Source organism: Balaenoptera musculus, chromosome 4 (genome assembly GCF_009873245.2).
Source record: "Balaenoptera musculus isolate JJ_BM4_2016_0621 chromosome 4, mBalMus1.pri.v3, whole genome shotgun sequence".
NCBI classification, from domain to species: domain Eukaryota; kingdom Metazoa; phylum Chordata; class Mammalia; order Artiodactyla; family Balaenopteridae; genus Balaenoptera; species Balaenoptera musculus.
In genome coordinates, this window is record NC_045788.1 from 63,441,740 (window position 1) to 63,465,876 (window position 24,137).

The 24,137-nt window shown below is 42.9% G+C and overlaps 1 protein-coding gene across 1 annotated transcript in view; it reads right to left on the bottom strand.

Moving 5' to 3' along the window:
* Positions 1-24,137, bottom strand: part of ETV5 (ETS variant transcription factor 5) — a 55,975-nt gene that overhangs the window by 25,615 nt on the left and 6,223 nt on the right. Inside the window, exons 6-7 of the mRNA XM_036851279.1 lie at positions 3,149-3,278; positions 1,968-2,255 (exon numbers count right to left, since the gene is read on the bottom strand). Coding sequence (XP_036707174.1) covers positions 1,968-2,255; positions 3,149-3,278 — 418 coding nt within the window. The remainder of the gene's footprint in view (positions 1-1,967; positions 2,256-3,148; positions 3,279-24,137) is intronic.

The window sequence follows — 24,137 nt, forward strand, 5'->3', positions numbered from 1 at the left end:
GAAGTGAGTGCAAGGCGGACAAGCAGATTTCAGGGAGGAATCACCCCCCAAAAGAAATACCTACTTTCTGGCTCCTGCCTTGGGACACCTGAGGACAGACACTCAAATTTCAGGGATCAAATGTCCTCCTTTTGGGAGGAGGCAAACCTACTTCATCACTGAGACTAAGGCTCCCTGTCTGCCAGGGCTGCAAGGGGATGAATAACCACAGCAGAACTAGGGGATTTCTCCCCCAGTGTAGTTAGCCATTGACACCATCTGTTTACACAGGCCTCTGGATAAGAAACAGAGATTGGGAGGAAATAGGAATAAAATAGACGGAACACAAAGTAATTTTCCTTTCTGTATGGTATAATAAATATAAAGTTTGTTAATTATTTCAAATACCAAACATATACCCCACCCCAACCCTCCTCTTCAATTAATAATCCCTGTAGAAAATCAGAAAGATACTGTTTAAAAACATAAAACCAGAAAAATTATTGAAATAAAAATGGCATCCAGGCTCGAGTTCACAAGCTGGCAGGCCTGAGGGTGATTCTGCCCACAGAGGTTTTGTTTAGTCTGCAAAGTGTTACTGCTGTTTTAAATTTGAATTAGTTGTCAGCTTAAAACAAAACAAAACAAAAAAACCTCAAACAAACCTGAAATTTCTACATAAAAATCCAAATTTCCAAATTTGAAAAACTCCAAGGCTATTATTACAAGGCAAGAACTAGCAAAAGCTTCGTGGTAGCTGTCTCCTTCAGATGAGCTCCCTGTGGAAAGCAAGGCCCACCACTGAGCCAGCCCCCAGTCAGCACTCTCCCCTCAGGCCCCGTATATCATTGGCGTTTGTGGCCCCCTGGCTTCAGCAGGGGAATAAACACTAACCAAACAAGTTATGTAGTTCTTTATGGTGACTTTCACAGCAAAGGGGGAAGGGAATTGGAACCAGACAAGAGTGCTTACTTTTCTACATTTCATCTAGAAATAAAGAAAGTGACCTCCAATTAAATACCAGCAGGCATCTGGGTTGGACCAGGCCAGGGGAAGAAACACTCATACATCCTTCCTCTCCTGTCCTCCTCCCCCACACCCACCTATGCAGAGCAAGAAAGACAGAGAGGACAAACAACAGTCACCACCTGGCAGCCCTTGGTAACCACAGACAACTACCCACTATGTTATCTCCTCATCCCAGAGGGACTTGAAATAAAAAAAAGACAGGTCCGCAGAATATCCTGTATAAAGGAAGGTGACAAGCATCCAAAGTTCTAGAATACTGCAGATAATGGACTTTGAAGGCTGGGACCTAAGAGGTTAAGTTTGGTGTTTGCAGAGTAGATTCCTTTTACATTTTAGTTTTTCTGAGAATGAATGACTTTGAACAAGTTATTCCTGATGCCTCAATTTCCTTATTAAGAATGTAGAACTACCTGGAGTGAAGTCAAGATCTCTATCTCAAAAGTGAAAAATTATAAATAAGGTCCTTGGGTAATCCCCTACTGTAAAAATGTGTTAAAAATCAAATGAGTAATAATACCTCCTATAACTCAGCAATCTTCCCTAATACGTAAGTAAAATGGTAATAAAGTATTTATGGGTAGCATGAACCAAAGTGCAATTCTAGCAAGCAGCATCCAATGAGGAACCAGGAAACCTGCCCTCAGCCATGGTCAATGGACTGTGCATCCTGAGCAGGCCCCTCTTCCTCTGCCTCTGCAATGGGGAGAGTACCAGCTACCTCTCCCCTACCTACTTCACAAGGATGTCGTAATGTCTATAACCCATGTGCAGTACCTCAGGTACAGGGTGATATATAAACAGGTCATATTCATATTATTAGTAGTCTTACCTCACAAGATGTCTCAATGGAATGAGAACTTTATAGGTACCTGGTAAATATGACTAACTGCTTCCCCTCTCCCTGGGAGGTAAAGGGGAGGGGGAAGGAGGCAGTCAAGGAAGCCCAGATATGCACCCACCTCTGTTCTGATGGATACTGGCTTTCAGGCATCATCTTTGGCATCTGCAGGGGCTGATGTGGCGGCCGGGGGACCGCAAAGGTTTGCTGCTGTGGTCCAGGTTCTGGAAGTGAATGAGGGCTGGGGGTGGGGCCCACAACTGGTACTGGGCCAGCTGCAGGGGCATGTGCCGAGGTGGGCAGAGTTGCCTGAGGCGGGGGAAATAGGGAATTCTGATGGGTAGGCGACAGTGGGGTGGTAGGAGGGGTTAATGGCTTGAACCCAGAGGGAGGCTTCCTATCATAGGCACTGTAAACAGAAAAAGAGAAGGAACCATTTAGCTGCAATGAAGCCATTAGCATGGTCACCAGGTCCAGCTTGCAGCCCACGGTTGCCAGGAAATGACAGCATTAACATAGTTAAATTGCTGGCAGCCCCGAGGGAATATTTGTACCTCTGAAAAGTGACAAACACACTGCGTCACAGGGACTTGTTTAACACTTCTAGTGATTCTTCTCGAAGATAATTTTAGCCTCTGCTTCCGGTTTCCTTTTTCCCCTTTTCTAAAAGAATTCTCCATGTATGCGTGTGCAGGGGTGGATAGATGAGGGGAGAAAGTATGCCTTGGGAGGAGTTTTCTGGCCCCCTCTCCAAGAATTCCAGGGTTCCCAGGAATTAGAATCTTTATTGAAGATAAATTTCTGCTGTAACATCACTTAACAACTCTTCTTCTCCCCCTTTCAGGCAGGTCTGTGTTTATCTTCCAGAGCAAAGAATGATTTAAAATTAAAGCTTCATTCCTGGGGCTTGGATATTCTTAAGTAAAGGGCACAAGCATGGGGACTTTTTCATATATTCTGATTTGAAGATTACTTCTTTGGTGCTTAAAGTTCACATTAACATATGATAGACATGAAGAAGCATATATTCCCTCCCTCGAAGCCACAGATCAAATATCCCAGCATTCAAGGTTCTTTCCCTTAGGAGGGCTCAGTACCCCATGAACTCAGTACCCCGGAGAGCCGATTTAACAGTTTTGCATTTTACGTGCAGACAAAGCCGCATTTGGACTGGCTACACCTAGAGGATCATTACACTGCCACGAAAGATGGGGTGCGCTACACTGAGCATCTGCTGAATAATACTGAAAGCAATCAGTGTGCCGGCCACTTCCAGGCCAGCCTTCCTCTGGCTCCACTTACCAATAGTTGTAGAGGCACTTTTCTCCATAATTAGCACCGAGAGCCTGTTCATGGCTACAGGACGACAGCTCGGAGGAGGGGCTGTGCAGCTCCCGTTTGATCTTGGCTGGAGGTGGGGCATGAAGCACCACTAAAATCAGAAGAGGGATGAGGGAGGAACAGAGGACAGCTGATTAACAGGGAGCACAATGTTTCCTTCTGCAAACCCTATACTAGCTGATTGTTCTTGGAACTCGTGTCAAATCACATGCCAGAGAAAGCCCAACCCTTAACACAGAGCCTACCATCTAAAACCAATGAAAAGTTCTTTAAAGTCAGAAATCATCATCTGACACTTTACATTAGCCAAGTCTGTTTTCACCAAACTTCTTTGGTGTTGGGTCTGCTTCCTAGCAGCTCTGAGGCCCTTAAAGATCCTGTAGGTGATGAAAAATCTTCAAGAAAAATGCAGGTGTGATAGAATACCAAGAATTGCAGATAAGAACAATTTTGTTTCTGAAAAGGACAAAACAACACCAAAAATATACCGGTAGACATTACACATTAGCTTATCAAAGGCTTAAAATTGCTGTGGCAAAATACAGAGGCATATATACAAATTAAATATATGACTTTTAAAAAAATACATGATTTTGAAAAGTCCTTCCTCAAGCAACTAAATATTAGCTCTGAGTAAGAAATACTCAGTTTTAGGGGCATTTCAAAATTTTTAAAAGCAAAGGAATACAACGATGGACCAAACCACAACCGAGGAGAGGTTAACCGCATACAGGAGGAGGCCTGGAAACCTCTGTGCTCGTGTCGGCTCCATGCCTGTCCTAGTACCCGGCCACGAAGGGCAGGCTCTCATAACCAATCCTTTCACAGATGGTGCCAATTACTTTTCCTAAATTGATAGCATACAGAGCTGTTGCTTTATGTTTAGAAGTCGACTGCACATTCCATACGTGATTCTGAGAGGGCAGAGGAGTAAGAGTTTTTCAAACCAAGGTGACTTAACACGCAGTGGCAAAACCCAACCAGTTTTGTCTTTTCTGCCGTATCTAGGAACTAACTCATTTTAGAGAGGGCGTTTTACCCAAAGTAGAAGGGCAAACAAACTCTAAAGATGCCGCGTCGTAAGGGTTGTCTTCTAGCTACGGGCTAGAATTGCTACTCTCTGTCCAGCATCTGGGAAGGAGAGGGAGGGGAACGAGTTAAGCTTTCCTGCCAGCTGTTCTCCACTGGATCCAAATTCTCATTAAATAGCTAACAGAGCTTAGTGCTCTGGTGACCCACTAAAGTTTTCTGTTCCACTCAATCTTTACTTATAAGCCATCTTCCAGGAGCTTGGTTTTCTTAGTGATTCTATTAGGGAGAATTAGCTAAAGGATCATCCCTTTCCTGTCTGGTAAGACTGAACAATCTTCCCACCAACTGGTTTCTCAGGTGCCTCCTCCAACCCCTGAATTCTGGACTCAGAAGTGAACAAATGAGACTGAAGACTAGATCACAGATGACAAGTTTATAAAGCAAAGTCCTGCCAGGGACTGACTGGCAAGGGCAGGTTTTCATTATTCCTTTCCTACATAATGCCAACTGCTTTTCCCGAACATGCAAAATAAGTTCAGAACTGGCAGATTATATTTAGAAGTCATTAGAGTCTCTCTTGTGATTTTTTGATGGTGACATCATGGCAGCCAACCCTCAATTGCTATCAAATGTTTTCAGACATTCAGACACAGAAAATGGCTAAGCTTGTTGTTGTTAGAATGTTGTTAGTAAACGAGAAGGGAGAATTGACGACTTGACACAGAAAACCATTTCTCCAATGCAGTGGATGCTCTGGTGGTTCTCGGCACTGCCCCTGTGTCATTGCTTCTCCTCTTACCAGTCTTCTGCCATAAAAGTTTTGGCAAGATAATGAGGGAAGGTGATGATGCCCCAGCGTAAACAGAAGTTACATGTCCTGGAAAGTACTTTTCTGACTTTATCTAAAGAAAATCATTTATAATCACTGTTTTACCGAAGTTTGGAGAGTAAACAAGTTATGGCATTATTCAATTTTCTCACTTCAGGTTTTAGAAATGTTTTGACATTTTCACAATATTGTTATAAAAGTTACCAGCTCTGCTGACAGGACTAACAACAGAGGGTAAACCAAAGTTTCCCAGGAAGCAAACTTTCATAATGCCTTCAGGAATAGTATATACCCATTTTGAAAGAGAATCTAAGCTTTTGGCTAACTGGATGTCCTGATTCCCTCAAATCTACACAGTACTCTTAGTGTGTACTACACCATTTTGGCTCTTGATTGTATGGTATCTTCTACCACACCAAACTGTCCTATACCTGGAATCTTATGTTCTCTAACCAAAGGAGGAGTTCAAGAAATAGCTGATGAGTGCTACGGTCTGAATGTTTGTGACCCCCAAAATTCATATGTTGAAATCCTAATGCCCTATGTGATATTAGGGGGAGGGGCTTTGGGGAGGTGATTAGGTCACAAGGGCACAGCTATCTGAGGACACAAGTCTGTGACCTGGAGGGGAGCCCTCACCCAACCATGCTGGCATCATGATCTCAAACTTCCAGCCTCCAGAACAGTGAGAAATAAATTTCTGTTGTTTGTTAGCTCCCCAGTCTGTGGTACTATAGCAGCTTGAATCAACTACGATAATAAGTGATTGAATGGGTTATATTTCCAATTAATTCTTAACCTTGAAGGTAGGGACCACATTTACCCTTCAAGGCTAGACACGATGTTAGTCATAAATATTCTTTCCCTCAGGAATCAACCATTCGAAGGAGGGAGAGAGAGAAGAGTGGTACAGAGCAGGAACGAGAATTGGAAGTTTCACAGATAACGGACAGGAAAGCCAGTAGGGGCCCTGTGAGGGGTTAGGACGAAGGCTCGGTCTCCAAAGGAACTGCTGGGCCAGAGGATGTATGAAGGAGCCTGACGGTGGTATGCACTAGTCAGAGCTAGTCGTGTATTTTAAGCAGGAACTTAGAAGTCCAAGGAATGCTCCTTGCTTTCAGCCTGTTCCCTCTTTGTAAAATGAGATAGGTGATGCTGCCTTCAGAAGTTAAGAAAATGGCACAGCACCTTGCAGATGGTGCTATAATGTTGTGTAATTATACACTGTGCTTTCAAAAACAGAGTATTTACCTTCGCATGGGCGACTTACTAAACGATGACAGAGACTGAGGACTATGAAGCACGGCAATGAATTGCAATTAAAAGAGGAGCATGAACTCCTTAGGAAGTTTGAAAAGAGATGCTACTTGACTATTTGAGTTGATAAACATTTTCTACAATTAGAAACTTTGAGTTTAAGCTCAGTTATAGAAGATGAGCCCATAAAGCCAACAGTGCCCTGAGAACAATTCCTGGCAAACGTGGGCCACCTTCCTTGTTGTAAAAATTTCTTTCATTCATTCATCCAGTCATTCATTCATTGAACATCTTCCATGGGTCAGGCATCCTGAAGGTGTTGGGGATATGACGGTAAACAAAACAGACATGGCAGTCCTTTCTTCAGGGCATGCATAATTTAGTGAGAGGTCTGACTTTCAGCATCTTCCCACAGATGTGATTAGAGTTGGACTAGGGCCTCATGATCCACTTAATTCAGGCCCTTACATTTATAGATAAGGACCCTGAGGCCCAGAGGAGTTAAAGGAATTGCTCAAGGACTTGGAGCTTCTGATATTGGAGGGGAAAGGAGGCAAGAGCCCCCCACTGTCATTTCAGTGATCTACCACATTGACAGCAATGGGAGATACTGCACCCACCCACTTTGTACATCAAAAATAGAGGACAGGGCTTCCCTGGTGGCGCAGTGGTTGGGAGTCTGCCTGCCAGTGCAGGGGACACGGGTTCGAGCCCTGGTCTGGGAGGATCCCGCATGCCGCGGAGCGGCTAGGCCCGTGAGCCACGACTACTGAGCCTGCGCGTCTGGAGCCCGTGCTCCGCAACAAGAGAGGCTGCGACGGTGAGAGGCCCGCGCACCGCGATGAAGAGTGGACCCCGCTCGCTGGAACTGGAGAAAGCCCTCGCACAGAAACGAAGACCCAACACACCCAAAAATAAAAATAAAATAAATAAAAATTAAAAAAAAAAACCTTTAAAAAAAAAATAGAGGACATAGACATTTTTTTCAATGAAAACAACAAAAATACCACATTACATCTGGTTTAGAGAAAGTGTTCTAGAACAAAGGAATAATGGATAAGAACTAACACCTCTGGAAAAGAACCAGGTAGACCAAGAGAGAGGCAGCCAGACAGACCCCTTATCATTGGCTTTGACCAGTTTGTTTACATACATTATTTTATTCAATCTTCCCAACCCAGTGAGAAAGCTACTTTCACTGTCTCCATTTTAGAGATGAGAAAATCAAGGCTCAAAAGGTAAGTAATCTGCCACAGTCTCATAGCTGTAAGTGATCAGGATACTGTCCTAAACAGTTGTTAGTCATTCCATCATATTGCTTCCCAGAGGGAATCTGAGAGAAAAAGACTAAATCAAAAAGGGATTAAAAGAAATACAGAAAGAGGTCGAGAAAGAAGACAACACCAGAGAAGAAGATGAAGGAATACTATTTGCCAATTATCAGGGTCTGTGTCCTCATGTTTACTCTGCACTCGCCAGCTGGAGGCACACCTGATACACCTGAATCCACTCAAGGGCTTACACCTTCCCCATCTCTAGGCCACCAAAATACCCAGGATCCCTGCCTCACTCCTACTGGCAACTAACATCTCTTGACTCCAGTGGCCTCTACTTCTTACAGTCTTTGCCTCCCATCCTAGTATTCCATCTAGAAGATCTCATTCTCCCTTCTATATCCTGCTGATCAAAATCTTCTCATTCAGATAGCTGCAGGCACTTTGGAAGGCCTGGCATCTTCTACAGCCAGTCACTGACCAGCCAGATGCCACACTGTTGCCATGGATACCATCTCGCACCCCAAATGCCCCACCCCTCCTGAAACTGCTTCTTGACATTCCCTCTTAATGCCACCTCTGAGGCAAGAACACTTTGAGTGAGCTGTCTGGACCCCTATTTGACTATAAGAACTCTGTTAAGGATTCATGCACAAATATATGAGAGTCTCTGCTTGTCAGGGGCAGGAAAGACAAGGGTGGCTGGCTGACAAGATACAAGTCCATACCTGTGGGCATGCATTACAAAGTACAATGTGCTGCTTTGTAGACCATCATAATACCATCTAAAATTTAGATACGATGTTCAGAGATCAACCAACTTAACTTCACAGTTGCTTTTCTTACTAGGGAACTCCTTGGAATATTTTTCTATCTGACACAGTGATCAAAAATCAAGCCTGATCCTAGCCAATGCAGTAAGTTAAGAAAAATGAATAGAAGGCAAAAAGATTAGAAAGAAAAATGTAACTCTCATTATTCACAGATGGCCTGGTTGGGTACACAGAAAATATTAAAGAATCCACAAAGTATAATAATCAATAAGCTAATTTACCAAGATCATTGGCTACAAGGCCAGTACATAAAAAGAATGATTTATATACACAGTAACTAAAACAACGTGACATTCAAAAAATACATTTACAATAGCAACAGATAACATCAAATACCTAGGAACACACCTAATAAAAGACATGCAAGATATCTAAACTGAAAACTATAAAACCATGAGGAAAATCAAAGAACTCTCAATAAATGGAAGAATATATTATGTTCATAGGTTGGAAGGTTGATACTGTAAAGATATCAATTCTTCCCAAATTTATGTATAGGCTCAATGTAATCCCAAACAAAATTTCACTACTACACAGAAATGAGAATGAAGAAATTACAATCACACTTAACAACACGGACTCATAAATAAAAGCCAGACACTACAAAAAAAGCCAGACACTACATGAGCCCATTTACAATAACATTCAAAAGGAAACAAAATTACTCTATGGTGTTTATAAAGTCAGGATGGAGGTTACTCCTGAGTCTGGGGGTGGTGCCTGTTCAGGGGGCACATGGAGTCTCCTTGTATTTTGATAAGTTCTAGGTCTTGATCTAAAGGCTTGTATAGTTTGAAAATTTATCAAGCTGTACTCTTATGATTACTATGTGTTATTTCAATTGTTCCTATTTAAAAAAAAAAAACAGCCCTCTCCTGGTCAAATAGCATCACTGAGTTAATACTAAGATTTCTCAAACTTTAGAAAATCTTTCTTCTGTGATGGTGTAGAAGCAGTCTTTCAAAGATATAACCCAATTGTTTCAAAATAGAAAAAAAAAAATAGACAAACTAGTCCATTCAAGAGAAATAATAATTCCCTCTGCTGACAAAATCTGTTTCCTGCCCACAAGTACAGGCCTGTGGATTCTGTCCAAGGCAGCTACCCCATGCCAGTGCTGGCAGTGAACTTCACTATTACAGCACAGAGGATCAAAACAAAGGAAAACACTTTTGTTGAATGTTATGATGCACGACAGTTTGAGTCAAAAGGAATTTTTTTCAGAAAGACAAAAACCACCTTGTCTAATAATAAGCCTTTCCTTTGGTGTTTCGTGATCATCAAAATTTCAATTCGCCACAGCCTTTGTTGTGAATACATACAGCATTTATGTAGTCGCTGAGTGTTAAAGAAATTGCCAATCAGTTATACCGCGGTCTGCGCGGGAGAGAGACCAAGACCATCCTACTTCTCCTGCATCACACACGGGCTCTGCCTGCCTTCTGTCGGGTGCCGCCGCTCTGATTTGGTTTTGGGGTTTTCCTCTCCACCTTCTTCAGTTTCATTACTTGCATCTGGAACAGACTCATCCTTCCCAAATTAGCTGTGCAGGCATGACCTCAGGGTAGGACCTTATGTGGTCACGATTGACAGCACGATCTTCTTACCGTACATGGAAGGTTGACTTTGGGCATGTCCATGAGGCTATGTGGCCAGGTGGCCAGCCCGTGTCTCCAGAGCCTCTCACAGCACTCGTGAACAAACGTGGTGTGGATGTACACGGTCATGGCTGAGACACTTCTCAGGATTCCAGAGCCATAATCCTAAAGGGAAGGTCCATTCCTAAGCTTACTACTCCCTGTGCCACCAGCTTTGGGTCACTGTTCCTCTCTTAGGCCACTACCATCCTGCTTCATTTCCCTCCATAGTATGGAATACATACTGTTTAGTTCAAGAATGATGGTGGGGAGGAGCCCGAGACACCTGCCTGTACTGCTCTTTGGCTGTGGCTGTCAGTAGAACTCAAGGAGAGGGCAGAGGGACACATGAACTTAAAAATGACACTGGCAAAACAGAAATGCAGAAGCCGTCTGGAAGGAGCAGGTGTGGCCTCTTCTCCCCTGATTACTCTTAACTTGTCAGGGTACCCAGTTGGCAAAGACCAGAGGGCTTTAAGTCACCAGGTGCAGTGTCCCTTGAGTTCTGTGCACAACAAAACCAAAAGGCTTACTTTCCAACATACTGCTGCCTTTCCTTAGTGCTGGCCTGTTTTGGACAAATTCTGAGACAAAGCATAGATAGCTAGTGAGTAAGAAAAAAGGGGTAGACAGGCTGAGGCTTATTTTAAGTTCTACCATACTACTAGAAGGGGTCAGAAATATGTCTTTATTTTAGGCCTGAGTAGATTAGAAATTCATTTCAAGCATAAAATATATTCCTAGTCTCAATATTCTTTGCAATTGCTATAGCAAATGACAAGGACATGAGATAATACCCTGGTCTGGGAACCAAAGAGGTTTAAGGGAGATGAGATAAGTGGACAGGTTCTGGCACTTAAAAAGAGTATCTGGAAAAGGAGATGCCTTTTAGATTTCTAAACCAAATAAGAGACATGCTCAAACCCGTTTGAATGGATGGTTAACATTGATTCTGCCTGGCAACAGTTGCCAAAAATAAAAATTTGAAATGTTATCAAATTTAGTTAAGGGGCACAAGTACTAAAAGCAGAATTGGTGGAGATATGGGGGACTATGCCATTTTCTTTAATATCTGATACAGCTAACCTTTGTAAACATAAATTCAAAAATTGAATATAGCAAAAAATCATCCATAAATAGTAAAATCAACTATTTAGTAAGCTTTGCTAAAAAATTGTAATGAATCCCTCAAAAGCCCTCTCCTTTTGAGGGATTCATTTACTTAGTTATATGCATGTTTAGTTCTCTCCAGGAACTAAACATGCATGTAACTAAGTAAACATGCACAAACTCTCTCCATCTGATTCACTCTGTTCTTCTACCAGTGTTTCGAGGTCAACATAATAACATGGATATGAGAGGTGAGAAAACCCAAAACATAGGGAATTTCCAGGCCTAAGGTCAGCATTTCTGTATGTTGTTTGCATTTCTACATATCCTTTAGAAATGTACCCTAAAAAAGTCAACAACTACAAAACAACTGGCCAGGACCCTGCAAAAAAAGTCAGTGTTTTTTTTTTTTAAATCTGTATTGGAGTATAATTGCTTCACAATACTGTGTTATTTTCTGTTGCACAACAAAGCGAATCAGGCATAGGCATACATATGTCCCCATATCCCCTCCCTCTTGAGCCTCCCCTCCCATCCTCCCTATCCTACCCCCCTCTAGGTCATCGCAAAGCACCGAGCAGATCTCCCTGTGCTATGCTGCTGCTTCCCACCAGCCAACTATTTTACATTCGGTAGTGTATATATGTCGATGCTACTCTCACTTCGCCCCAGCTTTGCCCTCGCACCCCATGTCCTCAAGTCCATTCTCTATGTCTACCTCTTTATTCCTGCCCTGCAACTAGGTTCATCAGTACCGTTTTTTTTTTAGATTCCATATATATGCGTTAGCATACGGTATTTGTTTTTCTCTTTCTGACTTACTTCACTCTGTATAACAGACTCTAGGTCCATCCACCTCACTACAAATAACTCAATTTCATTTCTTAAAAAAGGTCAATGTTATTGGGGGGAGGGGGCAAGGTAGGCAGATTGTTATAGATTGAAGATAAAAGAGGCATAACAATAAACATAATGTGTGATTCTTAATCAAATCCTATATCAATAACAATGTCAATATCAGTTATAAAAGACAGCTGGGGAATATTACTGAACAAAAGTTAATTTTCTTGACTATGTAGAAGAATGTCCTTCGGAGATGCACACTAAAGTATCTGGGGGGTGAAATGTCATAATGCCTGCAACTTACTTTCCAATAACTTGGAAAAAAAAATCTATACACAGAGAAATGAAGTAAATGTAGCAATATGTTTTAAAAATAAATTGATAAAACAGCTATTATATCTCATCTCCTCCAAGATACTTGGAGAAAAAAATTATCTTACGGTTGACTAACAGGTCAGTAGACGTGCTAAGAACTTCAAAACCATGCATTTACACACGAAGGAAGTCACCCCTGGCCTATTACCAAACTGGAAGGAGACTGCCCTGTTTATACTGTACATTTACCATGTTTGGATAATACAGCCCTGGCAATCTAAAATTACACAAGGACAAATGTTGTCATACTCTAACATCTAAGCCAGTGATTCTCAAATATTTTTTTTGCCCCTGGCCCACTTAGAAAGGAGAAGGGAACACCCAAGAGAGGGCAAAATGAAAACTGCCACTACTATCACCATGACTACTGCCCAGTGCCACCTCTACTATGGCCTGGGTAAAAAGACAGCAATTACACAAGTACAAAATATTAACAAAAGTACAACTGATCAGTAGTTCCATATACATATTAATACTCATATAACAGGAACAAAAACATAAGCTCAACTCAAGATCACAAAGCATTTTTGGACAAAAAAAAAAATGGAGAATGTCCACTCCTTGTGAATGTATATGCACAACAGGTTTAGAACACTACCAGAACAGATGAACAACTCATTAGATTTCACCCCGAGTCCTCAGAAGGGCACAATGCAGCCATCACCAAGCTGTGAAGGCTGGCAGAATTAAAAGGAATTAAAGTTCTCTTCCTCGCGGTTCTCCTTCATTCTTCCCTCCAAGCAGCTGGTTTGGCTCCTTCTGCCCATACAGGCTGAGCAGGGCCAGGGCCAGGAGAAGAAGCTTGAAATGGGTGGCCTGGACTTTTGGTGCTCTGAGCCTTGGGGAAAAAAGGCACAAGAGTTCCTGGGAGCTACAACTGGTCCAACCTAGCTTATTAAGCTAAGAGATCAGAAAGGAGTGTGGAGCTGGAGACCTAAATTGTGTTCAAGTCTGTTGGCTTGGAGAATCCCCTGTGCATTTATGTTTTGGGAATCAAGAATGGCAGCAGGACTCTGGTATGGAAACAGGCTCTCCACATAACTCATGGGAAATATGACAAACATCTGGTACAGCCAACATCTGGGTGAGCATACCACATACAGGGGCTGAGATTTCAGGGTAGGTTCATTCTGAATCTCAAGTGGCAAGAATAGCTGCATTTGTCCTGGGCAAAGTCCTACATGGAGAAAGCAAGGCTTCTGTTCTGGGATAGAATCTGGTATCAGTAGGTATAGGGAAAGATCTCTTCACAATTGTCACAGTGGCAGTATTCAAGATTTTATTTATTTAAAGTAACTTTTGTTTTCATCACACTAATAGATTCACATAGTTTCAGAAATCAAATAGAACTACAAGGTTTATGACGATGAGTAACAGTGGTAGTATTCAGGGTTTTAGATTGGAGATTAATCATGGTGGTGGGGGGATATGTTGATTATTCCGGCTTATTCTTTCCTTACTTGTCCTGTTTCTCAGTAAGGACCAAAGGACTGACTATCAACCTGGTGATATATTTCAGGGCCCCAGGACGTAAGATCAACCATGAAGTAGCAGAATTCATCAATTAACAATTAAAGAAGTCCTCCCTATACGGCCAGTATCATCTTCTGTACAATAAATAACGCAAGAGCCAAATTAGGAACTGATAAAACTATTTCCTGGAACATCTGGCTCCAGGAATCAGATTTCTCCCAAGCAGTGGGAAAAACCTACAGTCAGCAGAAGAGAGGCTTCAGGAATTGGTGTGTGGACAAAAAAACCCACTCTGTTTTTCATGATTTAGAGCTAGAAACTTGGGGTAACATAATCAGCTCAAGAAAAAAGCCTTTGAACTTATCATGACATGGACTATGGGAAAAGACTGTCAGATCCAACAAATAGGGTTATAATTACATTGGTATTGGAACAGGACCAGCCCAAGAGCGAGATTCAAATCTTGATGACCCTGCATGAAGATGGCTGGGTAATACCAGAGTGAAATAATAACCTACAAAACTAGAGCCAGGTCTTGCTACAGTGGGAAAAGAGGCGAGGGAAGAAAACACCTCTCTTAATCATAAGAGTAAATGAGGTTATATCAAGTATTTGGAATTCTAGAGCTGGAAACTTTGGGGGATGCAAGCCCAGGAATATTTTGTTGGTGAGTTCCTATAAAAAATGATAGGCACTTAACTTGAAAGATGGTGTGGATTGGGAGTTTGGGATTGACATGTACACACTGCTATATTTAAAATGGATAACCAATAAGGACCTACCATATAGCCCAGGGAACTCTGCTCAATACTCTGTAACAGCCTAAATGGGAAAAGAATTTGAAAAAGAATAGATGCATGTATATGTATAACTGAGTCACTCTGCTGTATACCTGAAACTAACACAACACTGTTAATCAACTATGCTCCAATATAAAATAAAAAATTTTTTAAAAGGTGGTATGGAGACTGTCTCCAGAGAGACCCCTCTCAATTCACAAATGGGGTGGCAGAAAAACAGGGTTCGCAGGGACATGAGACGATCACTTCAGAATTCTGAAAATGGAAACCTAGAGGTCTTGAATACAAGAGTTAGAAATTAAAGGGAGGAAAAGGAGCTTAAAAAAAACTGGCCCAACTTTGAAAAGGTATAAATAGCATTAGTAAAGAGTGGTATCTGAAACTTCTGAGAGGTCACCTGCAAAGGCAGTGGAATTTCTCCCAGGAGACAGGAATTACAGTTATTGATAGAATGTCTCCCACCTGGGTTTTAAATTAGACAACAGAATTGATACCATGAAGAAGTTAAAACCATGAGGCCATGCTCTGTAGGCCTCTCTTCCATTTTGTTTACCTTGGGTGACCCTAAATCTCTGCTATGGACTCGAGCTGACAAGAGCAACATGGGTCTAGGTTGTGCCCCAGATCAAGTATTGGGCTTGTAGAATGCTGCTTTCTCAGGGGGAAAGGCTGGCTGTATGTGAGATTGGTGCTTCAATGACAAGAAGCTGCAGTGTTCACACTGGCTCTGGGAAGTGAAATGTTGCTAAATTTTGTTTGGATGGGCCTGTGTTATGGTATTTTATGCTCTTACTGCTCCCTGGAATGTGGAATATATGACACAAGATAGATTCAACAATGGAGAAACCCAGCTCCAAAGATGCCAAAGCTCCAGCTTAAGGGGCCCCGAGGTTGTAGCTTCCTTTAGACCCCCAAACAAAGCCCTTCTGGCTAGAGTAAAAGCAGGAAGAGATGAAAATGGTGGTTTTACACTTATAAAGGGACTTAAATTTCTCTGTGGAAAAGAGGGACTGACTGGACATGGGGGTTATACTTTATAGGAAAGGGCTTTATTGGGGGCATTCTTACACTGCTGGGGTCTTATATGAACTAGAGTGTTCATATTATCTAGTAACTTCATAGAATGGGGAGGGGAGGTGGGTGATTTGGAGGTTTGCTTCTGCTAGGCCCAGCTCCATGATATCATCCCACAAAAAGTTTCCTCCCTCCCCTGCCCCCTCTTCCACTGCCTCTTCCAGCAATGGCAGCCACTGGTGGCACAACCAGGACACGGTATCTCAAAATCAAATCACCAGCTGAAATACTATTGGGCAGAAGATGAAAAACTAAATTTTGCCCATGGAAGTCAGTTTGGCAGGTCACTGTATAATGTACACTTGCAACCCAAAAGGTAGAACAGTACCACCCAGGCTGACCACTCAAAATGTGGGGGGCACTCTAGCCTCCAGGGGGTGCCCCAGGCTTCCCCTACCTCTTTACCCTGCCTCCGGAGAGGAGAAAACGTGACCCAAGACAAGGGTGATGCCCAGGTCCTAAAGCGCAGACAGAGCGAGGATAGCTTTGGCTAGGAAGAGAAGTGGTCCTCGAGGCCATCTATTTGCTACTTCTGCTACAAGGGGCTGGAAAGGCTGGGAGGGTGCTGGGAAGAGGTCAGGGTGATGGGTCTATACACAGGGAGGCCTTAGGGGCCAAAGAGTCCTCAAGGGGGGGGGACCTATGGCCCAGTGGCAAGTTTGCCAGGGTAAAGAGGTTGGCTGGTCATGTCCTTGGTCATCAACTAGGAAGAGCAGTTGCTAAATGGAATTTATAGGACATTGGCCTTATCCTTTCTTCACCTCTACCAGTACTAACAATAATGACAGGTGATTTTTTTAAGGGCTTCTATTCTAAATCTGGCTAAAATAGAAGGAAAGAGATTCTTTGTATTAATGCTTTCTTTCTCCTCCCAAAAGAAGTGGTCATGTTAGTAAGAGGAACCCACCTTGGCTGAATGTACTAAATCAGGAATGTCCTGACTCAGAGGGGAACTGCAGGTCAGAAAGAGGGCCTATCACGGAACAGCTGCCTCTCGTTGAAACTGCATCTTTCAAACAGTCATTTCTAAATAGAAAACTGGTTACTCAAATAAGGAAGATAATTTAATGCCAATGGTAGTAGAGAGGTTTTTTGGGGTTTTTTTTTGACCCAGATGAACTAGTTTCAGATTTACTTCAAGTTTACACTCTCTCCACACTTTAGTATTATTCTTGAAACAGCTTGGATTTGTACAGTTCATTTTCTTTCAGGGACTCATTCATCCTAACAATTTAGGATTGTTATTTTAGAATTCCAAAAATGGAAACCCAGAGGCCTTGAATATAAGAGTTAGAAATGAAAGGGAGAAAAAGGAGCTTAGAAAAGATCTGGCCCAACTCTGACTGAGGTAGGCTTGTGTATTATAATACGGGGCTCTGCCATGAAAATATTTTGTACAGAACGAATATTTCTAATTGCATCAGAGTGTCACATCCCAAAACTCTAGGCCACAGAGAAACTACTATGATAGACAACTTATTTGCTTAACTTTTACCGTGGAGAGAGAGAACTAAATAGAGCCCTGTTCTCCCAACTCGGGTTCGGTTAGAGGTGAAAGGCTGGCTCCCCCCACTGTGGGCTTTCCGTCAGCCACAGCAAATTCTACCACGAAGGGCTGCTCACGGCAGAACACACCATCAGGGAAGGGGGGGAAACAGCGCATTCCTCCTGAATGGAAAAAAATGCAAGACCAAACCTCACACCCCTTCTATAATTTATTCCCAGTTTATTTGATTTTCATCTAAACTGGCATTAAAGCATCAACAATATTTGAAGTGGGATTTAATCACTGTGGAAAATTTTACCTTCAAGTTTAAAATTCATCTTAAAAGTCTGACGGGAGAAAACTCAAACCCTAGAGAAATAGGCTTCTCCTACGAGAGAACCATTCCCTTCTATTTATAACCCCGACGCTCCTGAGAGCAGAAACGCACCAAGTGTGTCAAGGGTACCTAAACTGTGACTTGTCCCCTCACACATACAGCCTTACTGGGGAACAGCATTAGCCACACAAAGTCTAGATGCAGCCTGGGAAGACCTGGCTAGTGTATGTGTTTAAAAGAGGAATCAGAAAATGAGAAATAGCGCTAGCTAGTTTTTTTCTATCACTAAGGTCATCCCACGGGCTTTCAGAACTCATGTTACAAACTTACTTCCCTGCAGGCTGGAGGCTGGTGTTGGGGCCTGCTGAGCAACAGGGCGGGGAGGGAACAGAACAGAGAGCGGTGGTGTGCAAAACACTCCCCAAGTGTCGGCTGCGCGCAGAGCGTCATGCAACGGCTCAGGCAGACGTGAAGAAACACATGACAGGGGTTCTCTGCTTTTGGACACACTTAGCGCCTAAGAGAAACTGTTTGCTTCTTGTTTCGACAGGAATGGAAATTGGGAAGCAGAGACCTTGTTTAATATGTCAAAATACAGAATACATTAAAGCCCTACGCTGTTTTCTCCTTATTCCCCAAGAAATAAGATCCCAGGCTGGTGCGGAAGGAAAGGAAAGAGAACGAAGTTGAAGAGGAGCAGAAACGTTCTGACTCTGCTGAGGCCCCCTCAGCACAGTGACATTATCCCTACGGAATTATTCTCTGTTAAAATTCAGATTCGGAAACTTGGGGTAGGCCTTCCAGGATCTGGTCTTTACCGTGGGCAGCCAAGTAGAAGAGACATCCCCCCTCTTCTATTCTACCTTTTCTATGGGAAAAGTATAAAAGACCCTCCTTAAGTGCCCTTTCAGGCAATTACAAAGCATTTCCAGGCACTCAGCTGAAAAGTGTTTATGTAAGCGAAGTCCTCCTCAGCCCCTCTGGAGAAGCACAAGTATCAGCATCCTCTTACACAGCCAATATCTAGGGTTACCTCCTGAGAGGTTTCAAACTCTCTCACAAAAGGACAATCTGCCCAGGCCTGTTCTTTTTTTAATAGGGAAGGGAAGACATTCTTGCAAGACCAATTTACAGCAAGGGAAACATTTCAGGAAAAAAAAAAATCCTTACAGCAAAAACACAAATGCAAACAGCCTTGTTAGGTTGTGAGGATGAGAAGCAGGAACTAAGAAGAGCTCTTAATTTAAAACCCTGAGGAAATGGCACCGGATCATTACTATTAAGTTTTGTTTTTTTAAAGGATTGTCCTTTTTATGCTTATCATACAGCCCTGGTCTAGCCCACATGGCCCTTTGAGGTGGGGAAGGGGGGGGGGTATGTCTGCGAGCTGTTAGCCAAGAGGTTGGAAGATGTTTAGGGTGGGCGATCCTGAGTCAAGTGTACCCCTAGAACCTGGCCTAGTTTGGGGGTGAGAAAGCCACTCTGGTGTTGGGGTTCCTCAGAGGCTGGGTTCTTTCTGGTACTTCCTGGGATGTTAATTGAGGAGAAAAGGCATTTGATGAGTACCCCATGGGAGGGTTGCTGCCATAGTGAGGCTCCCCCATAGCTGAGGCCCAGTCTGGGGTCATTTTAAAATGACAGGTATCTGACCACAGTGCGAAATTAACCGGGAGAGAGAGGGCCAAGGAGTCGAGAAATTACAGCTAGGTCCCTCCCATGTTAAAATGTTAAGTAGAAGTGCTATAGCAGAAAATCACCCGTTCTTCAGGCCTGGAGTAAAGACTGGAGAAGAGCAGGCAGGACTCTTCAGTGGGGAGATAAAGCCACAGCCCCACGGGAACCAAGAGATAAAAGGGTAATATCCTCAGATCAAGTCTCAACACCTCTCTCTCCAGGGAAGCTTAAACCACCCTCTCTTATTATCACTCCCTTTAGACAGCTACAGTCTAAAATGGGAGACAAAGAAAGGGGGGGCGGGCCCATGGGTCAGTAGCAGCCCTTCCCTAAGCCCAGGCCCCCAGCTTGGCAGTTGGAGGGTTAAAGTCAGCACTTAAAAGAAAACTCAAACCCCATTAAGCCCAGGCTTGGAGAACAGGGAGCAGCAGGGAAGCCAAAGGAAACTAATTTTGGAGGTTCTCCAAACTGCCAATCACCAGCATATTTCTAACAGTCCCAGTGTTGTTTGAGTTGGTTGTTTTTCCACAGCCTGCACAATGGGGTCTGGTTATTCATTGAAAAAGTCTGCAAGGGAGCCCCGCCCTCCATTCACAACCAATTTGGAATGCTCCATTCAGGCCAGGGGGGGTACTCAGCAGCTCAGCTCACTGGGGCCGACGGAGCAGAGCCCAGCTGTCGCCGCAGGGACGCTTGCTCGCCCGGCGCGCTGTGTTTATGTAAGAAATTCAGACCCTGCAGGCGTGCTCTGCACTCTCCCTGATTCAGATGGTCAAGACGCTGGCTGAAATCCGCAAGGGTGTGCAAGTCAGCTCCAAGTGAGGTCGGCAAGTGCCCTCTGGCAAAAGAAATCTGTCTTGTGCGGCCCACTTCAGACTCTGACTGTAGCTACCAGCTGAGAGAAACAGACTTCAGCGGTATTTCTCCTGCCCTCAGGGACGAACTGGTTTGCATTAGAGGACAGCTCCCTATGGAAGCCAGCCTTTCCAGACTCCTTGCTTTTCCATTCATTGCCAATAGCTGTATCGGGAGCCACCTGGCTTCCTCCCCAAGGGAGTGGGTCTCTGGAGACACCCACTACTAGATTCTGGCTGCAGAGGGGGAGGGGTCGAGCTACCTATTATGAACAGTTTCACAGTTCCTTTTCCTGGCTTTGCATCCGGCCTGAAAAGTTTATAATACCCCCCGGGCATGCTCATGAGACATCAAAAGAGAAGGGCAGGAGATCTGGGGGTGGGGGTGGGAGTGAAATCTACTCCAAGGACAACGCAAAGTACAAGGCTAAAAACTGGTTGGGTTTCTATTCTTCTCAAACCTTCAATAATCACCCTAAGTGTGATCTTATGAAGCCAGTGTGACAACTAGACTTTATTTCAAGGCAGAATGTACTACTTTAGGAAAATTTATCTCCAGGAGATAAATTTTAGCACATGGGTTTTTCTTCTTTTTCGAAACCTATTGGACTATTTTCAAATGTCTTATGTGGACCTCTTCTCACTGCCTGCCCCCATTCCCACAGCCAGTGAACTCAGATAGTGACACCAGAAGCATTTCTCTGCATCTTTCTAACTACAGACTCTCCATTCAACACCTTGAGTGCTCTGCAGATCAGTCTCAAACTCCTGGCCTTTTAATAGCTAGATCTTATCCTGCTCCCTGGAATCTTCACCCTTGGCTGCAACTTTCCTCTAGATGTTTCTTTCTGTTAGGCAGGGGAGCCTCCTTCATGAGGAGGCTCTTCTCAACTTTAACATCTGAGTTGCTAACATCTGTCATTTACCTGCCAAGCCCAAAGGTGTACTTACCTTGTGATTACACACACACACACACACACACCCCTGTGCGGGCATCCACCCACAGACACACTCGGGGCTTAGTGTCTTGTCTCTCCTTTATTTTAAGCTGAGCCACTTAGAGGGATGGGACAATGATAGAAACTGACGACCAAAGCCTCTGTTAAATGAGCTTGATGAGTTCACAAAATGAATTTTTAAAAAAGAAACCTAATCCGGTACTGGCATCAACATGCCTGGCACTTGTCCAAGAGCTGGGAGCTGCAACATGACAAGACTCTGAGCTCCTTGGATTCCAAGTGGAGAAGCACTGTGTGCCAGGGCACAGATGGGGCCCAAGCTGCCTCAAGGGCAGCCATGTGCCCGAGAGGGGGCTGTCAGCCTCTGAGCCCGGATGTGCTTTACCACCATGAAAACCGCAGAAACACGTGGAGGGAACAGTCTCTGGGTAGAGAATTACACACCCCACCCTACCCCACCAGCGGTAATATTTTTTTCTAGGATTGAAATTAAAACAATGATACTACTAGATGGTTGAAATGGCAGATAGTACAAATCCCCAGCTTTATCAGTCTACCCATGTCTTAATCTTATAAAGCCGAAGAATGCTGAAAAACAGGGGATAGACTGTAATTTCTTGATTGATGCCAGGATTTTGTTACCTCTGGAATCTACAAAAGTGATCTGCCCGGCAGACGTAGATGTAATTCCCCATTCCAAGTCTTTTGCGCCAAACACAAATGATTGGAAAGGATACTGGGTTTTATTAGAGGACTGAGAGCAGAGAGACATAGAAGAGGAAGAGAAAAAAAATCTATTGTTTTTAATAAGCCTAACTGAATTAAAGTCAGATGAAAAGAGATTTCGTGTAAACATATGGCTCTGTTTGATAAATGGGAACACTAGGTCTTGGGTCCTTAAGAGTCCAGCATCTTAGGGATCTTGGAGGCTATCAAAACAGGAAGGATTTCAAATCATTTAGTCCCTTCTCAGTGGTAAGGTGGTGAGTGGGCTAGCTAACAAAGACTTTGAAAGGTTTGTAAAACTTGGAGTCAAATAACCTCCAGTTTTCATCCTCTTGCTTTAGCACGCTTGTTTCTTCTCCCTACCTTCAGAGCTACCAGCTCTGGATAAGGATAAAATGATAGGCTTGACTCCCTCAAGCCTCTTATTTTTAAAGTGCCTACTGTTTTCTCTCTTACCTTTTATAACAAAAAGACTTTAGGATGCTCCTTTCATACAGAAATGGCCCAAGGACACAGAGCAAGTAAATGTACAGTTTTGCTACATCATGTCTGTGGCCAAAATGATGTGCCCTCTGCCAAAGGAAGGCACTCCCTCTACCATATCAACCTCCTATGCAGTAAAGAAACAAACAAAAAAACCAGATGAATAATATCATATAGAAACAGGATTAAGATCAATGTATTTTAAGCTCAAGGGCTGCCATAACAGTTAATCCTATTTCCCCAGTCATCTATTGCAATGTATTTATGAAATGTCGATTTTTATCAGTTAATTAGCCAGTCCTTAGGCAATTACCCTTACTTCCTCCAGTCGGTCCATTCTTTTTGAAGCACAGATCTAAAAAGAACACTTCCAGGGGAAAATAAGGTCATTCAGATTTTAAAACAATTCTTCAAATTATATTTGGTACAGAGACCATCTTTTAAAATAAGATTTTACCACACCTTCTCCCCAGCATAAAATATTTTAGTTATTCAAAATGCCGACAGGTAAAACAGTCACAATATCACAATTCAAACAAATGAGTGAGATTTTTAAAAATCAGAACTGAAAGCTGCATTAAAAAAAAAAACCCATTTATATATGCTAAAATCTAGTAATTACCCTAAGGTGCCCAAACAGTCAGCTCAGAAAAATGAATGTTGACTACCCACCCCTACCCCACATCTAAGCACTTTGAGTTCCATTCTTATCCATGGTTTTGATTTGCAGCTAATTCTGTGAAAATGTGTAGTAAAAATGTGTGTTACACATCTATCTACTGACCCAGATTTCGTGGTTTCGTAGCTCTGTGTGTTAAGGCACATGTAGCTACACACACATTTATAATATACAGGATATATACTCATAGTTTTATCTGTATACACACTAATGTCTTCTAGGAAACATGTGTGTTTCATAATTTTTCTGTTTTATAATTTCTCTTTCTTCCAAATCCTACATGAAAAAACTCAAAGCACCAAGATACTGAATTGGTTTCTTGGGATTGTAGAATGAAGAGAACTGTGGGTTAGACTGGGCAGCCAGCGCTCTCCCAGGCCTTCTTGAGGGCCAGCTCCAGGTATCTGAAATAATGAGGGAGAGCCCTGAGCAGCCCTGACCGTGACAGTGCTCCCTGGCTCTGCAGCTTTGTGAGAGCTTCTTCAAGGATATGATTTTATACATTTTCCCCCCTCCTTTCACTTAACCCCTCCCAGTTGCCCCCAATCACTAGTCAGTCTCCCCAGCTATCTGGACCTTGTCATAAGTAAAATGAAAGGGTTAGGCAAGACCCTTTAGTAAAATGAAAGGGTTAGGCAAGACCATCTCTACAAGGGACCTCTAGCTCAAACAATCTGGGATCTTCAGGATTATTTATCAGGATCAAGGGACGATGGATGGCATTGGCAGAACGCCTATGTCTATAGGTTAAACTTTCTATTCCCTTGAATGTAACCTTTAGGAGTTTCCAGGTGGGGGATACTTTACTAATGTCTGAATTCGTGATGTAAGGGGAAATCTATACAACTAGAAGTAGGCTGGGCATTTCTATAAGACTTATAAGAACAGTGGTTTCATTTATTTAAATCACACTTATAGATGGATGTCTATGGGTAGGAACCCAAATCTAGAAAATTTACAAAATATAATCTCTTTAGAAGTTGAGCTTACAGTGTTTATCAAAAAAAAGGTAAGCCATAATCTTCAAACCTGACGTTCTAAAATAAAACGTTACCCACATTACTTGGTATTTCTTTTTCTCTCTCACACACACACAAAAACTCTCACACATACAAGATGGAAAATTAATCAAATCATCAGTAACAGGAAAGGTAGACTACTACTTGTGGCAGGCCACAGAAGAATATTTGCAGAAACAAACGTTTCTGCTACCCT